Source organism: Scyliorhinus torazame, chromosome 5 (assembly GCF_047496885.1).
Source record: "Scyliorhinus torazame isolate Kashiwa2021f chromosome 5, sScyTor2.1, whole genome shotgun sequence".
Lineage (NCBI taxonomy): Eukaryota > Metazoa > Chordata > Chondrichthyes > Carcharhiniformes > Scyliorhinidae > Scyliorhinus > Scyliorhinus torazame.
Window position 1 is genome coordinate 170,813,584 of NC_092711.1, and position 19,580 is coordinate 170,833,163.

The 19,580-nt window shown below is 46.3% G+C and overlaps 1 protein-coding gene and 1 long non-coding RNA gene across 5 annotated transcripts; one reads left to right on the forward strand and one right to left on the reverse strand.

Moving 5' to 3' along the window:
• Nucleotides 1–3,379: 3,379 nt before the first annotated feature.
• LOC140420625 (uncharacterized) lies at nucleotides 3,380–19,333 on the reverse strand. Of its 4 annotated transcripts, none has more exons than XM_072504620.1 (2): nucleotides 18,949–19,333; nucleotides 3,380–6,958 (listed from the first exon to the last, which is right to left on the reverse strand). In XM_072504620.1, exon 2 carries the CDS (start codon nucleotides 6,612–6,614, stop codon nucleotides 5,208–5,210), a length of 1,407 nt encoding a protein of 468 aa, XP_072360721.1. In that variant the 5' UTR covers nucleotides 6,615–6,958; nucleotides 18,949–19,333; the 3' UTR covers nucleotides 3,380–5,207. The 4 variants fall into 4 exon arrangements, 3 of the variants coding, with proteins under 3 accessions (XP_072360721.1, XP_072360723.1, XP_072360722.1); XM_072504622.1 differs by lacking the exon at nucleotides 18,949–19,333 and adding an exon at nucleotides 7,886–7,957; XM_072504621.1 differs by lacking the exon at nucleotides 18,949–19,333 and adding an exon at nucleotides 7,417–7,928.
• On the forward strand, nucleotides 7,976–13,186 carry LOC140420627 (uncharacterized). Its single transcript, XR_011946483.1, has 2 exons — nucleotides 7,976–8,206; nucleotides 9,156–13,186. It is a non-coding gene; the product is annotated as an uncharacterized lncRNA (long non-coding RNA).
• Nucleotides 19,334–19,580: the final 247 nt, after the last annotated feature.

Consider the following 19,580-nt stretch of genomic DNA (forward strand, 5'->3'; position numbering starts at 1 on the left):
CAGGAAAATACACAAACTATTGGTTAATTCACTTATGTTGGGACTCCGGGGTCTGTGGGGCTGGAATTGACCGTGCTCTCACCCAGGGTGTCGTAACAATGTCAACACTAATTATACAGATTGGGGCAATTAGAGGAAGTCGTTATATCAGATATCTGGTTAGCACTGTTGCATCACAGCTCCAGGATCCCAGGTTCGATTCCCAATGTGTCAGCCGTATTGACTTGCCTGGTTTGATTGGTATTCCTTGCCGACAAACCTGGCCTAGCTTCGCTGCCACTGTCCAGTAGCTGCATCCACCCCAGTCACAGACTGCTGACCACTGCCCAATCAGGACTTCACATTGTGGGAGTGCAAGCAGACATTGTGTCGGCTGTTGAATAGTTGACCACAGAGCCGCAGGTCACATACTGCCGATCGGTGGCGGGGGACAAGCCGAGCAGCACGCAGAGGACAAGCATCAGAGCGGAGCTCCAAGCTGGGGCCACCACTGTCAGCATCATGCACCTACGTGGACGTCCGTCGGTCCCAGTTCCCACCCCCCCCCCCACCCAGGTGCGGTGACCAGCACACAACTTGGCCTTGCGCCGCCCCTCAAACGCCGCAACCAGACGAGGACTGCCAGCGGCGGCATTCTTAAAAGCCAGGCGCGGTTATTCGGGACTTCTTCCCCCTTCGGGAACGCTGCAACCAATCACTTTGCGACCCTCCCGACTCCCACCCGTGGGTCGTACCCCTGAGTTTGAAAAACCTGGCCTAGACCTTATGTATGCTTCCTTTTTCTTTTTGACTAGTCTCACAATTTCCCCTGTCATCCATGATTCCCTAATCCTGCCATTTCTGTCCTTCATTTTTGCAGGGTCATGCCTGTCCTGCACTCTAATCAACTGGTCTTTAAAAGATTCCCATATATCAATTGCGGATTTACCCTCAAACAGCTGCTCCCAATCCACATTCTCCAGCTCTGGCTGAGTTCTGGTATAGTTAGCTTTCCCCCAATTTTGCGCCCTCACTCGAGGACCACTCTTGTTCTTATCCATGCGTGTTCAAAAACGTATGGAATTATGATCACTATTCCCAATATTTTCCGCTACTGAAACTTTTATCACCTGGCCGGGCTCATTCCCCAATACCAGATCCAGTAAGGTCCCCTGCCTGGTTGGACTATCAACATTTCAAAAAACCCTCCTGGACAGACCTTACAAATTGCTCTGCATCCAAACCCCTGGGAGTCCAAGTCATTATGGGGGAAATAAAATCACCCACCACAACAACCCTGCTTCTTTCACATCTTCCAGAAATAGACTATATATCTGTTCCTCTGTACCCCGCTGGTTGTTGGGAGGCCGATAGTACAACCCCAACATTGTGATTGCATCCTTCCTCTTTGTGAGTTCAACCCATAATGCCTCACTGCAGAATCCCTCCAAGATGTCCTCCTTCATCACAGCTGTGATGTTCCCTGACCAGTAGTGAAACTCCCCCACTCCTTCAACTACCCCTTCTGTCTCGTCTAAAAAATAGATATCCCAATACGTTAAGCTGCCAGTCCTGTCCTTCCTTTAATCATGTCTTCATAATAGCAACAATATCATAATTCCCCACATTAATCCAGGCTGTAAATTCATCCATCTTACCTGTTATACTTCTTGTGTTGAAGCAAACACGCTCCAGCAGTAGTGCCACCGCTCTGGCTATTGCTGCTGCTGTCATCTGCTGGGCCATCCCCTCATCAGTATCCAAAAGGGCATACTTTTTGCAGAGGGGGCAACCAGGGGACTCCTGCATTGACTGTCTGCCCTGTCTACCTGTCACCCATCTATCTTCCTGTACCTTGGGTGTGACCACATCTCTTTTACTTCTATCTATGACGCTTCCCGCCATTTGGCTGCTCTTTCTTACCTGCAGCTGCTGCTCAAACCGATCCATTTGTTCAGTCAGCAAGTGCAGCTGGATACACTTCCCCCAGATGTAATTGTCAGGGATGTTGTCAGCATCCATGATTGACCACGTCTCGCAGGTGGAACTCCTTCCGACAATTGATTTTTAAGGAGATTACTATCTTAAAGTGTTGCCCTCTTTACGGCTGTGATTGGCTTTAACTAATTTATAATTCGCTCAATTCGACCAAACTGTCTGCCTGTCAATTTAAGAGATAAATGATTTGGGGTAATTTTCCATAACATTGTCCGAGTGAAACACAATTCACATCAGAACGTATCACTATGGGCTGACTTGGCATTACCATAGAAACGGAACTGGGATCTCAGCCCAGTTCTTTAACACAAAGGGTCTTTCTGCTATTTGAGCTTGTAGACTCTAGCAGTTTGTTCGATTGCAAATTCTGAAAATTAGGTCTTATCTGATCAATTCCCAGCTAGTCAGCTTTTCTCACTCTCATGGTTAATATGATTTCGGCAATTACTCTTAATGATCTCTTATTTAAACCTTTTATCTATCATCTCTAGCTAACTCAAAAGGTTGATTTCTATCACTCTCCTTCCAGTGCCAGTTTCTACAGTTCTCATTCTCTCTCCCTTTCGTGCTCTTCTCCCATGGTCAATCTCTCTCTCTCTTCCTTTGCTAATCTTTCCCTTTCCATTTAAATCTTATTCCTTTCCATTTCCAATTCATTTCCATTTCCCTTTGAAAAACTCTTTTTCTTTGGCTTCATTTGCCATCTCTATTTCTCTCAGTTTTTACAGCATTTCCAATTCTTTAATTTTTAATTTGATTTGAGCTAATTCTAATGGGTTAGACTGTGATACTGTAAGTTTAAATATTGAACCATGGTTTGTATTATCTCTGCCTTCTTTGGCCCTTTTGGCAGTGTTAACTACAGTTCCTCTGCCAAACTCAAAAGCTTTGCTTTCGATTTCCCTTTTAAATCTTCCCGAGTGATTTTCTCCACCCCCAGGAGACCTTATAGCAACTGCAAAGACCATCTCCAGTCACTCCCTATTCAATATTTCAAACCGGGAAAGGAGGCAATCGACCCACACGCACCCACGGTCTTTAAGTTCGGTAACCCCAAGCCAAACAAGGAATTATGCATAAGAATATCCCAGCCACGAGCCCCAATTTGTTATGGACGCCTGGTCAGTTCTCACCAGTGGCTAAAATATTGGACCAGAACCTTTTTAAGTAGTGCAGAAAGATCGATTTATTCCAGGAGTGATAATAAAATAAATAGGGCTTGGTTATTTTGTAAACAAACCTTATTAAAACAAAAACAAAAAAAATTCTATTTAAACTTTTAAACTTCAATCCTAATATTAATGTTCTTAATCATAAACTTAATGCACTAGTTCCCATTAAACATAACTTTACATGAACATGCAGCTCTCGTTCCACTTGCACAAACAGGCAAAGGCGATACTTGCATTTAACAAAACAATTTTTATTCTGTTATGGACATTCGTTCATGACCCTTTACCAAAGACTGCCTCGGTGGCAACTTTCATAATAATAATCATCTTTATTAGTGTCACAAGTAGGCTTACATCAACACTCCAATGAAGTTACTGTGAAAAAGCTTTCTCAGTCTATTTCCTAAACCTCCGGCTGTAGCTGTTTAAAACACCATTCCTTCTCTCTCTCTCTAACTCCACCCAACCCCTCAAACACAGGTTTTCTGGTGTTTCCACACTTCAGCTTATAACTGTTATTTTGGCTGATTTGATGGCCCACTCCCATTTATACAAAAGAACAGAGTTGTGCTGTTGGTATGCAACAAACCTCCCATTGATGGACAAAGAGGCCATCAGACTCTGCAATGCGCTAATTGCTGGTCAGACTGGAATGTCCCAAAGAACAATGGATCTGGGGCATCCCACAAACGGGTTTAAGTCTGACTGCAACAATCAAAGCAAAGTGGGAGGAAGAGCTGGGAGAAGTTATAGAGGAGGGGGTCTGGTGTGAGGTGCTCCGGAGAGTGAATGCCTCCACCTTATGTGCGAGGTTGGGGCTGATACAGCTGAAGGTGGAAAAAGAGTACACCTCACGAGGGCGAAGATGAGATGATTTTTTGAAGGAGTAGTAGATGTGTGTGAACGTTGCGGGGGGGCCCCGCTAATCACGTTCATATGTTTTGGTCCTGTCCAAAGCTAGAGGAGTACTGGAAGGAGGTGTTTAGGGTAACTTCCAAGGTGATACGTGTGAAACTGGACCCAGGTCCCCGGGAGGCCATATTCGGGGTGCCAGCCAGGGTTGGAAACGGGTGCGGAGGCAGATATCATAGCCTTCGCCTCGTTGATCGCCCGAAGGCGGATCCTGCTGGGATGGAGAGCAGCCTCCCCACCCAGTGCCCTGGCGTGGCGGGGGGACCTGTTGGAATACTTGACCCTTGAGAAGGTTAAGTTCGAATTGAGGGGAAGCTCGGAGGGGTTCTACAAGTCATGGGCACTATTTATTATGCACTTTCAAGAACTGGATAACATCGAACATTAGTTGGGGGGGGGGGGATGTATATATTAAAGATGACTATGGGTAAACCCTGATTCCTTTTTGTCATTTGTTTATGTAAACATGCGGGGTGATGTTTGGGGGTTGGTGGGAGGATGGATCGTTGTTATTGTTATGGGGTTTGACATATTTGTTGTTGATTATTGTTTCTTGTTGGTGGGTGTAAATTCGGGGAAAAATGTGAAAAGGAGAATAAAAGTATTTAATTTTTAAAAAAGTCTGACTGCAACAATGTAGCTCGGCCAGGTGTGGGTGTATCCCTCTGACTGTGCAGGCAGGTTTTTTTCCCCTCCGTCTGTTCAACCCCTAAATTGCCTGCTACATTGGGTCTCATTTCTGAACCGAGTTTCCTAATATCCCCCTCACGTGACAGATGAGAAAGCTCTCTAAACACAATAATATCTCAGCTGGGATTGAAGCTAACCCCCCACAAAGACAACCTTTAAAATCTAACTGCAGCTGCCTTCCAGGCATAGAAAGATTAAATTAAGCCTACCTAAAACTATACTAATGTTCACCCAAACAATAAAGGTCTTTTTGTTTCCAAACACTCCCAGTGTCAAAGAGCATCAGCCCACTGGGCACAAAAATGTGGGTCCGGCCAGTCCAGCAGAAAGAAACCCTCCGACCCTCCCACTTTACCCACTCTCAGAATGAACAGAGTTCAGTTCTGGATGTGATTAACAGCAGCAATATCAGCAGACATCACAACCCCTGTCATCACTTGTGAACTTGCTGGTGCCTCAGCAGATGGAATGACCAAGTGAATCCCTTCCCACACACGAAACAGGTGAATGGCTCTCCCCGGTATGAACTCTCTGGTGTCTCCTCAGTGTGGATGACGTTTTAAACCTCTTTGTGCAGTGAGAGCAGCCGAACGGTCTCTCCTCAGTGTGAATGCGCTGGTGGATCATCAGTACCTTAGAGCTTTTGAAATCCATCCCACAGTCAGAGCATTTAAAGGGTCTCTCATGGGTGTGAGTGACATTGTGGCTCAGCAGGGTCGATAAGTCACCAAAACCCTTCCCACAGACGGTACAGGTGAATGGTCTCTCCCCAGTGTGAACCCGCTGGTGTGTCCGCAATGTGGATGACATTTTAAACCTCTTTGTGCAGTGAGAGCAGCTGAATGGTTTCTCCTCAGTGTGAATGCGCTGATGGGACAACAGATCCTCAGAACCTTTGAAGGCACTCCCACAGTCAGAGCATTTAAAGGGTCTCTCATTGGTGTGAGTGACTTTGTGTCTCAGCAGGGTCGATGAATAACCAAATCCCTTCCCACAGTCGCTGCAGGTGAATGGCCTATCCCCGGTGTGAACCTGCTGGTGTCTCCGCAATGTGGATGACCTTCTAAACCTCTTTGTGCAGTGAGAGCAGCTGAACGGTCTCTCCTCAGTGTGAATGTGCTGGTGGATCATTAGTACCTTAGAGCTTTTGAAATCCATCCCACAGTCAGAGCATTTAAAAGGTCTCTCATTGGTGTGAGAGACATTGTGTCTGACCAGGCTGGATGATTGAATGAATCCCTTCCCACACACAGAGCAGATGAAAGGCCTCTCTCCCGTGTGAATTCGGCAGTGTCTATGCAGGGCGGGTAAGTGTGCGAATCCCCTCCCACAGACAGAGCACGTGAATGGCTTCTCTCCGGTGTGAATTCGCTGGTGTGTCTGGAGGGTAGCTAAGTGAGTGAATCCATTCCCACACACAGAGCAGATGAATGGCCTTTCCCCGGTGTGAACCCGCTGGTGTGCCTGCAGGTTGGATGACTGAATGAAACTCTTCCCACACACAGAGCATCTGAATGGCTTCTCACCTGTGTGAATTCGCCTATGTGACAGCAGGTGGGCTAGCTGACTGAATTCCTTCCCACACTGAGAGCAGGGGAATGGCCTCTCCCCTGTGTGAAATCGCTGGTGTGTCTGCAGACTATGTAACTGAGTGAATCCTTTCCCACATTCAGTGCAGGTGAATGGTTTCTCCCCGGTGTGAACTCGCTGGTGTCGCCGCAGGCTGGACGAATCACTGAATCCCTTTCTGCACTTCAGGCAGCTGAACGGCCTAGTCCCAGCATGACTGCGTTGGTGGGTTTTCAACTGAGACGAGTACCTAAATCCCTTCCCACAGTCCTCACAAGTCCACCCTTTCTCCATGGTGCAGGTGCCCTTGTGTCTCCAGACCAATCAGTTGAAGTCTTACACGTGTACGGTCTCTGCCCACTGTGAATGGTGCAATGTTTTTTCAGGCTGTGTAACTGGTTACAGCTCTTTCCACAGTCAGTGGAACACTCTCACTCAGGTGTTTGAGTGTGTCTCGGTGCTTTTCCAGTCACACTGATGGTTCAAGCCTTCTGAAGCAGACAGAACGGACAAACACTTATCCTTCCAGGTTTAAAAAACAAGAATATTCTGCACCCGAGTGCCTGAGTAATGCAGTCAGATTTTGATGTGAATTTGGGTTTGAGATTTCTGTCTGTGAATCCTCACCTTCTGATATCCTGTAAAAGATTACAGAAAGACATCACTGTCAGCACAGGATAGAAATTAAGAAGACAATTCAAGTTTGTATTCAACAATTGTTACTCTCTCTTTCCCCAAAAGCTCTAAATCTGCATCCCACACACTCTCCCTCCATTCTCACTCTGCTATATCAAATGTTCGTTCACCCTCCCAATTCTCCTGAAGGTGCTGATTCAGGCTGATTGACAGATCCGTGCTCACTGCTTCTGGTCCAGAACACAGAGGCCTCAAAATCTTCATGTAGGCTGCCAGACAGACGTATGTCTATATTACTGGACTAAAAATGTGTGTAATATACAGACAGGATTTATTTTCCTTTAGTTGCTGCAAGTCACCAATGACTCCCCAGAATGTGAAAAGCAATGGAAAGGAGGAAACATTGATTTCCTCCCAGAAGGGGTGGCACAATAGCACAGTGGTTAGCACTGTTGTTTACCAGCGCCAGGGTCCGTGGTTCGATTCCCGGCTTGGTCAGTCTCTGTGGAATCTGCACGTTCTCCCAGTGTTGCATGGGATTCCTCCGGGCGCTCCCGTTTCCTCCCACAGTCCAAAGATGTGCAGGTTAAGTGGACTGTCCATTCTAAATTGCCCTTAATGTCCAAAAATGGTTAGGTGGGATTACTGGGTGACGGGGATAGGATGGAGGTGTGGGGCTTAAGTGGAGTGCTGCTTCCAAGGGCCGGTGCAGACTTGATGGGCCGAATGGCCTCCTGCACTGGAAATTCTATGTTGCAAAGAGGAGAAAGTTTCAATCTGGAGCTAATTAGGCAACTTCCGCATTGTGACGTCATTATGGAGCCCTGCCTGAATCATCCAATAGCAATCACCCTGCTCCGCGGTGACGTCTCCGGGCTCTCGTGCCCTGATCATCTGCTCACCCCCACCCGTTTCCCCGCTCCCTGCACCTCCTCCAGGCAACCGGCTCCGGCCAAAGCGAGAAGCCGCTTCGTGATCTCTCTCTCTCCCCTCGGCTCAGGGCTGCGCATGTCCAAGGAGAGAGGCAGCTGCGCATGTGCAGGGGAGTACACCTCTGCTGACCTTACTGCTGAGGTGTTGACCAATGGGAAGTTAGGAGAACCGGAAGAACTCTGCTCCTCCGCCAATCAGAGCTCCCCCATTGTCTCAATGCGGAAGCTGGACATGGAGGTTTGTGCCGAGCAAAGCTGTTGTTCCTCCAACCCTGAATGAGCTTCACAGACTGAAACGTCCTCCTGTCTCCAACATCTGTGAGTAAAACACTTTATTTTCTCCCACTTTCCATTTCTTTTCTCATTCTGACCTTCAATTGGTGACTTGCAGCAACTGAAGGGAAAGGAAGTGAATCCAGGGAGGGCGCAGACTCTGCGAAGCTTGGCCCAGGTCTCTCTCCCCCTTAAAGACATTAACATATGTCTACTGTTCTTATATGGAATGTATTTGATGTATTACTGATGGTTCTGTAATAAAATTAATGTATTATTATTTCTAGTTTTGTAATATAGTACTGTAGCTACATTATATATTTCCAGACATACAGTCATTGCAGCACTGACAGAATCCATTTGGGAACTCAAGTCAATGCTGACTCTCTGTACAGCAATCCAGTCAGTCCCATTCCCCCTCGATATCCCTGTTCCCCTGAAAGTCTATTTTCTTCTTCAATTCCATTTTCAATTCTTGATCATCTTGACTTCCACTACCCATGTGGGCAGCGAGTTCCCGGTCATGACCACTCCATGACTGAATAAAATTCTTCCACAGAATCTCCCCACCTCTAATCAGTAAATATACTTAGATGGAGAGCCTCTACTCTTGTGCAGGTTGTAGTGAGTTTAGATTTGTTGATCAGCATCAATCAGCACCTTCAGGAGAATTGGGAGGGGAAGGAAGTGAATCCAGACTGTATATTACACACACTTATCGTCCAGTAACATAGACATCTATCTGTCTGGCAGCCTCTGTGTCCAGGACAGCAAACAGTGAGCATGGATCTGTCAATCAGCCTGAATATGCAGCGTCAGGAGATTTGGGAGGGTGAATATTAGATACAGCAGAGTGAGAATGGAGGGAGAATGTGTGGGATGGAGATTGAGAGCATTTGGGGGAAAGAGAGAGGAAAGAATGTTTGATAGAATTGTCTGTTCTGAATTTCTATTCTGCACTGACAGTGATGACGTTTGTAAACATCTTTTGCAGGATGTTAGATCGGAAGGAGTTTGAAGCCGGTATCTCAAACTAAACATCAAGTTAAGAATTGACAGTCACTTAATTCTCAGGAAATGAATATCATCGGCCGTTGAATCTGGAACAAAAAATTTTAGCTTATTTTGAATGCTTCAAGAGATTTTAAACATCACTTCCAGTCCACTGACTGTGGAAAGAACTTTAACCTGTTACACAGCCTGAAAAAATACTATACTATTCACAGCAGGTGTACACATGAAGGGGCTGTTTAGTACACTGGGCTAAATCGCTGGCTTTTAAAGCAGACCAAGGCAGGCCAGCAGCACGGTTCAATTCCCGTACCAGCCTCCCCGAACAGGCGCCGGAATGTGGCGACTAGGGGATTTTCACAGTAACTTCATTTGAAACCTACTTGTGACAATAAGTGATTTCCATTTCATTTCACATGTTCTGTGTGTGGACAAGGCATCAACTGATCGTCAAACGTGGAGAGACAGAAGATCACCTAGACCATGGCGAAACCATGGAGATGTGGGGACTGTGGAAAGGGATTCACAGCCCCTTATGAACTGGAAAGGCATCAACGCAGTCACACTGGAGCGAGGCCATTCCTCTGCTGTGAATGTGGGAAAGGATTCACTCGGATAGCCCACCTGCAGACACACCAGAAAATTCACACTGGCGAAAGGCCATTTACCTGCACTGTGTGTGGAAGGGATTCAGTCAGTTACCCAACCTGCTTAGCCACAATGTCACTCACACCAATGAGAGACCCTTTAAATGCTCTGACTGTGGATGTAGTTTCAAAAGCTCTCAGGTATTGATGATCCACCAGCGCATTCACACTGAGGGGAAGCCGTATAGCTGCTCTCACTGCACAAAGAGGTTTAGAACGTCATCCGACCTGATGAAACACCAGCGGGTTCACACCGGGGAGAGGCCATTCGCTTGCTCCGACTGTGGGAAAAGATTCACTCGGTCATCCCACTTGCTGAAACACAATGTCACTCACACCAACGAGAGACCCTTTAAATGCTCTGACTGTGGGAATGGGTTTAAAAGCTCTCAGGTACTGATGGAACACCAGCGCATTCACACTGAGGAGAGACCGTTCAGCTGTTCTCACTGCACAAAGAGGTTTCAAACATCATCCACACTGCGGAGACACCAGCGGGTTCACACCGGAGTGAGTCGATTCAGCTGCTCTGATTGTGGGAAGAGATTCCGTGATTCATCTGCCCTGTTGACACATCATCAAGTCCACACTGGAAAGAAGCCATTCACCTGCTCTCACTGTGGGAAGGGATTCACTCAGTCGTCCAACATGCTGAGACACAAAAGGGTTCACAAGTGATGACAGGTTGGATTCTGCTGTTATTCCCGCTGTTAATCACATCCAGGACTGAACCTGGAGTGGGTGGAGGGATTTGCCCCCTCGTCAACTCCTCCTGGTGCTCGGACGTGACGATCCTGGCGAACTACTGCTCCCCGGACCTTGAATACCTGACTATGAAGTGCCGTCCATACTACCTTCCACGGAGTTCACTTCTGCCATCATCACGGCGGTCTACATCCCACCCCAGGCGGAAGTGAAGAAGGCGCTTGATGAACAACAATGAAACCGAATACCCAGAGGCCTTGTTCATCATGGTCGGGGACTTTAACCAGGCCAACCTCAAGAGTGTACGGCCAGAATTCCACAAACACATCTGTCCCGACAGGCTCATTTTTCTCTCAGAGGGTTGGGAGGCTTTGGAACTCTCTTCCTCAAAGGGCAGTGGAAGCAGAGTCTTTGAATATTTTTAAGGCAGAGCTGGATAGATTCTTGAAAAGCAAGGGGGTGAAAGTTTATCAGGGGTAGGTGGGAATAAGACCACACTAAGACCATAAGGAATAGGAGTAGGCCATTCGGCCCTTCCAGCCTGCTCCACCTTTCAATAGAATCATATCTGAAACCAACATTCCTCACGTTCACTTTCCTGCCCTTTCCCCGTAATCCTCGGTTCCCTGACTGATCAAGAATCTATCTCAGCTGGGCAACACAATGGCACAGTGGGTAGCACTGCTGCCTCACGGCACCGAGATCCCAAGTTCGATCCTGGCTCTGGGTCACTGTCCGTGTGGAGTTTGCCCATTCTCCCCGTGTTTGCATGGGTTTTGCCCCCACAACCCAAAGATGTGCAGGGTAGGTGGATTGGCCATGCTAAATCGCCCCTTATTTGGAAAAAAATAATTGGCCACTCTAAATTTATATTAGCAGTAAAGAATTTTTTTTTTTACAAAAAGAATCAATCTCAGCCTTAAATACACACAAGGACTCTGCCCTCACAACTCTCAGTTCCAAAGACTCTCAGAAGAAATTCTTCCTCATTTCAGTCTTAAATTGGCTCTTCTTTGTTCTGAGCGATTTCTTCTGGTCCGTGACTCTCCCAAGAGGGGAATCATCCACTCAGCATCCCTCCATACCTGGGATCATCCTAGTGAAACTTCTCCAAACATCCTCCAATAAAATAATATATTTCCTTAAATAAGGGGACCAAAACTGCTCTCAGTTCTCCAGATGTGGTCTCACCAGCACCTTGTACAGCTGCAGCAAGACTTCCCGACTCTTATACTCCAACCCCCTTGGAATCAGGGCCAACATTCCATTAGCCTTCCTGATTACCTGCTGCACCTGTCTGTGAGCTTTCTGTGTTTCGTGCACAAGTTCCCCAAGTCCCTTTGTGTTGCAGCTTTCTGCAGTTTTTCACCATTTAAATACCGTTCTTTTGTTCTCCCTTCTGAAATGAACTTCACATTTTTCCACGTTATGCTCCATGTGGCAACATTTTGTCCACTTGCTTAACCTCTCAATATCTCTTTGCAAACTGTTTGTATCCCCCTCGCAACTTGCCTTTCCACCTATTTTTGTGTTGGCTCCAAATGTGGGCACAGTACGTTCACTTCCTTCCTCCAAGTCATTAATATAAATTGTACACAGTTACGGTCCCAGCACTGATCCCTGTAGAACCCCACTGGTTACAGGTCACCAACCTGAAAAAGAACCCCTTATCCCCACTCGCTGTTTTCTGCTCATTAGCCAATTCTCTATCCAGGCCAACAACATGGGTTCTTATCTCATGACTTAACGTTTTGTGAGGTACCTTGTCAAAGGCCTTCTGGAAGGTTAAATACAACACATCTACTGGTCCCCCTCTATCCACTCTGGTTGAGACTTCCTTGAAACACTCTGATAAATTAGTCAGACACGGTTTCCCTTTCACAAAGCCATGCTGACTCTGCTTGATTAGATTATGATTTTCTCAATGTGCTGCTATTACTTCCTAATAATTGATTCCAACATTTTTTTCAATAAAAAATGTTTGGCTGATCGTCCTAGTGTCTTGTTTTTTTTCTCCCTCCCATTCTGAATCGGGGGGTTGTCACATTGGCAGTTTTCCAATCCTCTGGTACTTCTCCAGAATCCAAGGATTTTTTGAAAATTACAATCAATGCATCCACTATCTCTGTAGCCATTTATTTTAGGATCCTCGGATGCAGCCATCCAGGGGACTTATCTTATCCCCATTAGTTTGTCCAATACAACTTCTCCAGTGATGGTATTTAATTGCTTCCTCCATATTCTTTAGTATTAATGGGATATTCGAAGTATCTTCCACCGTAAAGACTGATGCAAAATATCTGTTTAACTCCTCTGCCATTTCCTTGTCCCCCATAACTGACATAGTGGCATGGAGGCACATGGTGGTTAGCACTGTTGCTTCACAGCTCCAGGGACCTGGGTTCAATTCCCGGCTTGGGTCACTGTCTGTGAGGAGTTTGCACGTTCCCCCCAAATTGCGTGGGTTTCCTCCGGGTGCTCCGGTTTCCTCCCACAAGTCCCAAAAGACATGCTTGTTAGGTGAATTGGACATTCTGAATTCTCCCTCTGTGTACCCGAACAGGTGCCGGAGTGTGGCGACTAGGGGATTTTCACAGTAACTTCATTGCAGTGTTAATGTAAGTCTACTTGTGACAATAATAAAGATGATTATAATAAAGAATATTATTACGCTCTCCCAAGATTTATTTTCTAAGGGGCCTCTTTGGAGTTGAGGTGTCAATCAGATCAGCCGGGAACTTATTGAATGGTGGAGCAGGCTCGAGGGGCCAAGTGACCTACTCCTGTTCCTAATTTGTGTGTTATCACATTCTTTGTAGTAGATTGTAGCATTTTCCCTCCTACTGATGTCAGGCTAATGGGTCTGTGGTTCCCCGTTTTCTCTCTCCCTCCTTTAATAGTGAGGTGACATTTACCACCTTCCAATCTGCATGAACCATTCCAGAATCTATAGAATTTTGAAAGATGATCACCAATGTATCCACTATCTCTCCAGCCGCCTCTTTCAACACTCTGGGATGTAGAGCATCAGCTTTTGGGGATTTATTAACTTACAACAAATTTCTCCAGTATTACTTTTTCACTAATACTAATATCTTTCAGTTCCTCGTGCTCACTGGTTCTCTGGTGTTTTTAGGACAATTTCTGTATCTTCCTCCATGAAGACAACACACATTGTTTAGTTTCTCTGCCATTTCCTTATTCCCCATTATAAACTCTCCTGTCTCTGCCTGGAATGGACCCACATTGGTCTTTGCTAATCTTTTCCTTTTCACATTCCTATAGGAGCTTTTCCAGTCAGTTTTTATGTTTATCCCCAGTTTGCTCTTATATTCTATTTTCTCTTTATCAGTTTCTTGGTCCTCCTTTGCTGAATTCGAAAACAAGTTCCCAATCCTCAGGCTCACTATTATTTGGGCCACTTTGAGTCTCCTCCATTGATCTAATAGAATCTTTAACTTTTCTTGTTAGCCACGATAGCTTCATTTTGCTGTTTAATTTTTGCTTCTTAAAGGAATCTATATTTTATGTAAATAAAATGGGAGTGGTTGCCTGTCTATTGTCTATCGTCATACAAAGAACAAAGGACAGTACAGCACAGGAACAGGCCCTTCGGCCCACTAAGCCTGCTCGGATCATGATGTCTGACTAAACTAAAACGTTTTGTGCTTCCAGGGTCTGTATCCGTCTATTCCCATCCTATTCATGTATTCGTCAAGATGCCTCTTAAACGTCACTATCATACCTGCTTCCACCACTTCCTCCGGCAGCGAGTTCCAGGCACTCACCACCCTCTGTGTAAAAAGCTTCCCTCGCACATCTCCTCTAAACTTTGCCCCTCGCACCTTAAACCTATGTCACCTGGTAATTAACTTTTCCAACCTGGGAAAAAGCTTCTGACTATCCACTCTGTCCATGCCAGTCATAATTTTGTGAACTTTTATCAGGTCATCCCTCAACCTCTGTCGCTTGAGAGAAAACAATCCGAATTTATCGAACCTCTCCTCATAGCTAATACCCTCCAGGCCAGGCAACATCCTGGTAAACCTCCTCTGTACTCTCTCCAAAGCCTCCACATCCTTTTGGTAATGTGCTGACCAGAATTGTACGCAATATTCCACATGTGGCCTAACTAAGGTTCTGTACAGCTGCAGCTGACTTGCCAATTTTTACACTCAATGCCCCGACCAATGAAGACAAGCATGCCGTCTGCCTTCTTAGCTACCTGATCCACCTACATTGCCACTTTCAGTGATATGTTTATTGTAATTTCCCAATCTACCACAGCCAACTTGCCCCTCATACCATGACAGTTTCCTTCTGCGAGAAACACCCAGATAAATTAGGCAAAAGAACCCTGTGACCACCATAGCCCATCTTAATGGCAACATGGCTGCTTTGGGAACTAAATATCTTTCAACATGCAAACACCTTTTCATTCTGTGCTCCTCGTCAAACTTGGAACCAGGTAATCGCAATTAGCCTCAAAAATGGTCAGCCTACCAGAGGCAAAGGTGTTAGACCGGCCAGTCCAGCAGAAAGAAACCCTCCAATCATCACCATTCACCAGATGTCAGAATGAACAAAATACAGTCCTGGATGTCAGTGAGAGCAGAAACAATAACAACGGAGCCAACATCTGTAATTTATTCTGAACCTGTTGGAGTCACAACAGGTGTGATGAATCACAAACCCCTCCCCACATTGAGAGCAGATGAATGGTCTCTCCCCAGAATTAACTCGCTAGTGTCTCCGTAGTTGGGATGGATCATTGAATGTCTCCCCTGCTCGGAGCAGGTGAATGGCTTCTTCCAGGTGTGAACTCACTCGTGTTCCCGCAGGGTGTTGGATATCTGAATTTCTTCTCTCACTAAGAACAGGTTAACACCTTCTCCCCAGTGTGAACTCGCTGGTGTATCCGCAGGCTGGATAACTGAGCGAATCCCTTCTCACACAGAGAGCAGGTGAACGGCCTCTCCCCAGTGTGAACTCGCTGATGTATCCGCAGGCTCGATGAAGTAGCGAATCCTTTCTCACACTGAGAGCAGGTGAACGGCCTCTCCCCTGTGTGAACTCGCTGATGTATCCACAGGCTCGATGAAGTAGTGAATCCCTTCTCACACTGAGAGCAGATGAACGGCTTCTCCCCAGTGTGAACTCACTGGTGTGTCTGCAGGCTGGATAACTGAGCGAATCCCTTCTCACACAGAGAGCAGCTGAATGGTCTCTCCCCAGTGTGAACTCGCTGATGTATCCGCAGGCTCGATGAAGTAGTGAATCCCTTCTCACACTGAGAGCAGGTGAACGGCCTCTCCCCAGTGTGAACTCGCTGGTGTGTCCGCAGGTCGGATAATTGAGTGAATCCCTTCCCACACACAGAGCAAGTGAATGGCCTCTCCCCAGTGTGAATGCGTCGATGAATTTCCAGGTGAGATGGGGCCCTGAGTCCCTTCCCACAGTCCCCACATTTCCACGGTTTCTCCAGGGTGCGGGTGTCCTCATGTTTCTCCAGGTTTGTCGATCAGCTGAAGCCTCGTCCACACACAGGGCATGTGTACAGTCTCTCCCCACTGTGAATGGTGTGAAGTTTTTTCAGGCTTTGTAACTGGTTCAAGCTCTTTCCACAGTCAGTGCTCTCACTCTCACTCGGGTGTGTGTGTCTCGGTGCTTTTCCAGTTACACTGATGTTTAAAATGTTTTGATGCCGACAGAAAAGACAAACATTTCTCCTGCTAGATTCAAAGGCCGATGATACTCAGTTCCAAGGAATTGAGACACTCAGTCAGATTGAGACGTGAAGTTTGAGATTTCTGTCTGTAATTCCTCCTCTTCTAATATCCTGTAAAAACAATTTACAAAAGACATCACTGTCAGTACCGGTTAGAAATTCAGAACAGACAATTCTAGTTGCTAGAGAACTTTCTTTCCTCTCTCATTCCCCAAAAGCTGTAAATCTCCATCCCACACACTCTCCCTCCATTCTTACTTTGCTGTATCTAATATTCACCCTCCCAATTCGCCTGAAGGTGCTGATTCAGGCCGATTGACAGATCCATGGTCGCTGCTTCCTGTCCGAGGCACAGAGATGACAACAAATACGAGCTGCAGTTGGCCACCCGGCCCATCGAGCCTGCTCGTCTATTCTGTGGGATCATTGGCCGCTCGATGTCAGTGACATTCTCCGTGTTATTGACCAGAGGCTGAGTGTGCTGACTCAATATCTGTGAGCTCATGAGGTCGAGGTGTAAAACACCATGAAGAGGCCCAATGTTTCGGAGGAGAGAATCCTGAACGTTGAGCAAGATGCTTCCTCGGCAGAGGCAAGAATTTAATCCTTGGAAAACCGGCTGAGTGCTGTGGTGGACTTCTGGCGGACTTGGAGAACCGAGGGTCAGAGAAAGAACATCCGAGTCGTCGGCCTGCCAGAAGGTATGGAGGGTAAGGCTCCGGTTAGGTTCTTCGAGGACCGGCTGCCACGTTTTCTCAAGCTGGATGTGAAGCCTGGGCGTTTCAAATTAGAAAGGGCATCGGATCCTGTCTTTGAGGCCGAGGGATAGTTTTCATCCCAGGCCTGTAATCATTCACTTCCACAACTTGAAAGATCACCAGAAGGTCCTGGAGACAGATAAGGTGAGGTGAGACCTGGCTCCCACCTCACCTTACAGTGAATTATGTTGCTTTATCCTGTGACCCTGAAAATTGTATCCGACAATTCCGTCACGTCTTTCAATAATCCGACTACTGCCTTGGTCTTTGCTAAATCGGATGAGCAGCATGGTAGCATAAGTGGATAGCACTGTGGCTTCACAGCGCCAGGATCCCAGGTTTGATTCCCCGCTGGGTCACTGCCTGTGTGGAGTCTATACGTTCTCCCAGTGTCTGCGTGGGTTTCCTCTGGGTGCTTCGGTTTCCTCCCACAGTCCAAAGACGTGCAGGTGAGGTGGATTGGCCATGATAAATTGCCCTTAGTGACCAAAAAGGTTAGGAGGGGTTATTGGGTTACAGGGATAGGATGGAAGTGAGGGCTTAAGTGGATCGGTGCAGACTCAATGGGCTGAATGGCCTCCTTCTGCACTGTATGTTCTATGTGCTAAACCCTTGAAGGGCAAGGATTGGAGTGATGATTTGCAGTTCAGACTAACTCAGGCTCTAATCCGAACTCTTTCCCTATCATGGTGCTGGTGTTGTTGCCTGAAATTGTTATCTTTTATCCTGTTGAATGGAGTTGTTATTCTGTGAGCACCGATTAAATGCCTTCTTCTTCTCCTCGAGTGTTCCAGGGACTCGTATTATCTTATCTCAGTCATGGTAGATGTGCCGTGTGCTTATTATCCGTTGTCTTTCTTTTATTATCGGAGCGTTAATCATAGCAGAACTGAGTAGTGCCATTGCCGAAGGGTGGTTCCACTGTGCTAAAGTGGATTGGTCACACTAAATTGCGCCTTAGTGTCCAAGGTGTTCAGGTTAGGTGGCTTGACCATGATCAATGCACCGGGTTAAAAGAATAGGATGCGGAGTGGGCTTCAATGAACTGTTCTTTGTGAGGCTGACTGCAGACTTAAGGGGTGAATGGCCTTCTGCATTCTTGGAGTTCTATGTCATCTATGTTGTGTTATTCATTTTCATTTGTATATGCTGTTAGTCTGTTTGTCATATTTTACAAATTGAATTGTTATCCTCTGTTTTTAGATAATCTTACCCTTTCCCCACTCACTATTTTAACCTGTTAACTAGTTGTTCAGTTGATCTGGCATTTCATCTCAAGGCTCTGGTCCCTCAAATATCCTGTTCCAAATTAATTCTGCAATGTGTTGCTTGTATTTATATTGGCAATATCTCTTGTTCCGCTCTGTGCTCATTTCCCACCATTTTTTCTGTTACTCTGTTGCACTCATTGTTTAGAAATGATTTAAAAAATAACAATTTATTAAAAATCTGTCCACCTCATCCGTGAATTTATTCAATGACCCCCACACCCCACTGGTCCCTGTGGAAGAGAAATCCAGAGACTAATAGCCCTCTGAGTGAAGAGATGACTGGAAAGATATAACATAGCTACAGTACAATATTACAAGGCTAGAAATAATAATAAATTTACTTTAATGTACTACAGAACCATAAACACTATATCTAATCTGTACCATATAACAACACGAGACGTGTCTCTATCCAACATTAATTTACTGTCTTCTTAAATGTCAGCCATCTCCTGGAAAAAACAGCCCTTTGAATGTGAACAAATAAATGTGTCAAGCTGAAGGAGCAAAGGATGTCAATGTCTTTACGACAGAGGCCTGGGCCTTTCCAGAGTCTGCACCCGCCCTGGATTTCACTTCCTTTCCCTTCATTTGCTGCAAGTGACCAATTGAAGGTCAGAATGAGAAAAGAAATGGAAAGGGGGAGAAAAGAAAGTGTTTTACTCACAGATGTTGGAGACAGGAGGGATTTTCAGTCTGTGTGAAGCCCCAGGTTTCCTCATTGTCCAGCTTCCGCATTCAGACAACGGGGGAGCTGATTGGATGGTGTAAGAGAGTCCTTCCGGTTCACCAACTCTTACCATTGTTCAACAACCTTCCGGTGCACGCATCGGAATCCGCGATGACGTCCCAGGGTTCCAGTGCGCAGCAGCTCCGCCCCACTCATTGTTCCCCCTCCTCGAGACAAGGTCTCCAGGCAACCGGCTGACAGCTCCGGCCAGAGCGAGAAGCCTCTGGGTGATTTCCCCTCCCCCCGCACGGGGCTGCGCATGTCCAAGAGAGAGGAGAGGCTGCGCATGTGCAACGGAAAACCCACTCCCTGACCTTCCTGCTGAGGTATTGACCAATGGGAAGAGTCAGGACCGGAAGGACTCTTGTCCTCTAGCCAATCAACGCGAGGTTTGTGTGAATGACGATTGAGCTTCACACAGATTCAAACTTCCTCATGTCTCCAACATCTGAGTAAAACACTTTCTTTTTTCCCCCTTTCCATTTCTTTTCTCATTCTCACCTTCAATTGGTGATTTGCAGCATCTGAAGGGAAAGGAAGTGAATCCAGGGAGGGTGTAGACTCTGGAA

What these genes read in the sequence shown, in the direction of transcription:
- LOC140420625 (XM_072504620.1), bottom strand. Translation starts at nt 6,614, where the DNA reads ATGGAGAAAGGGTGGACTTGTGAGGACTGTGGGAAGGGATTTAGGTAC.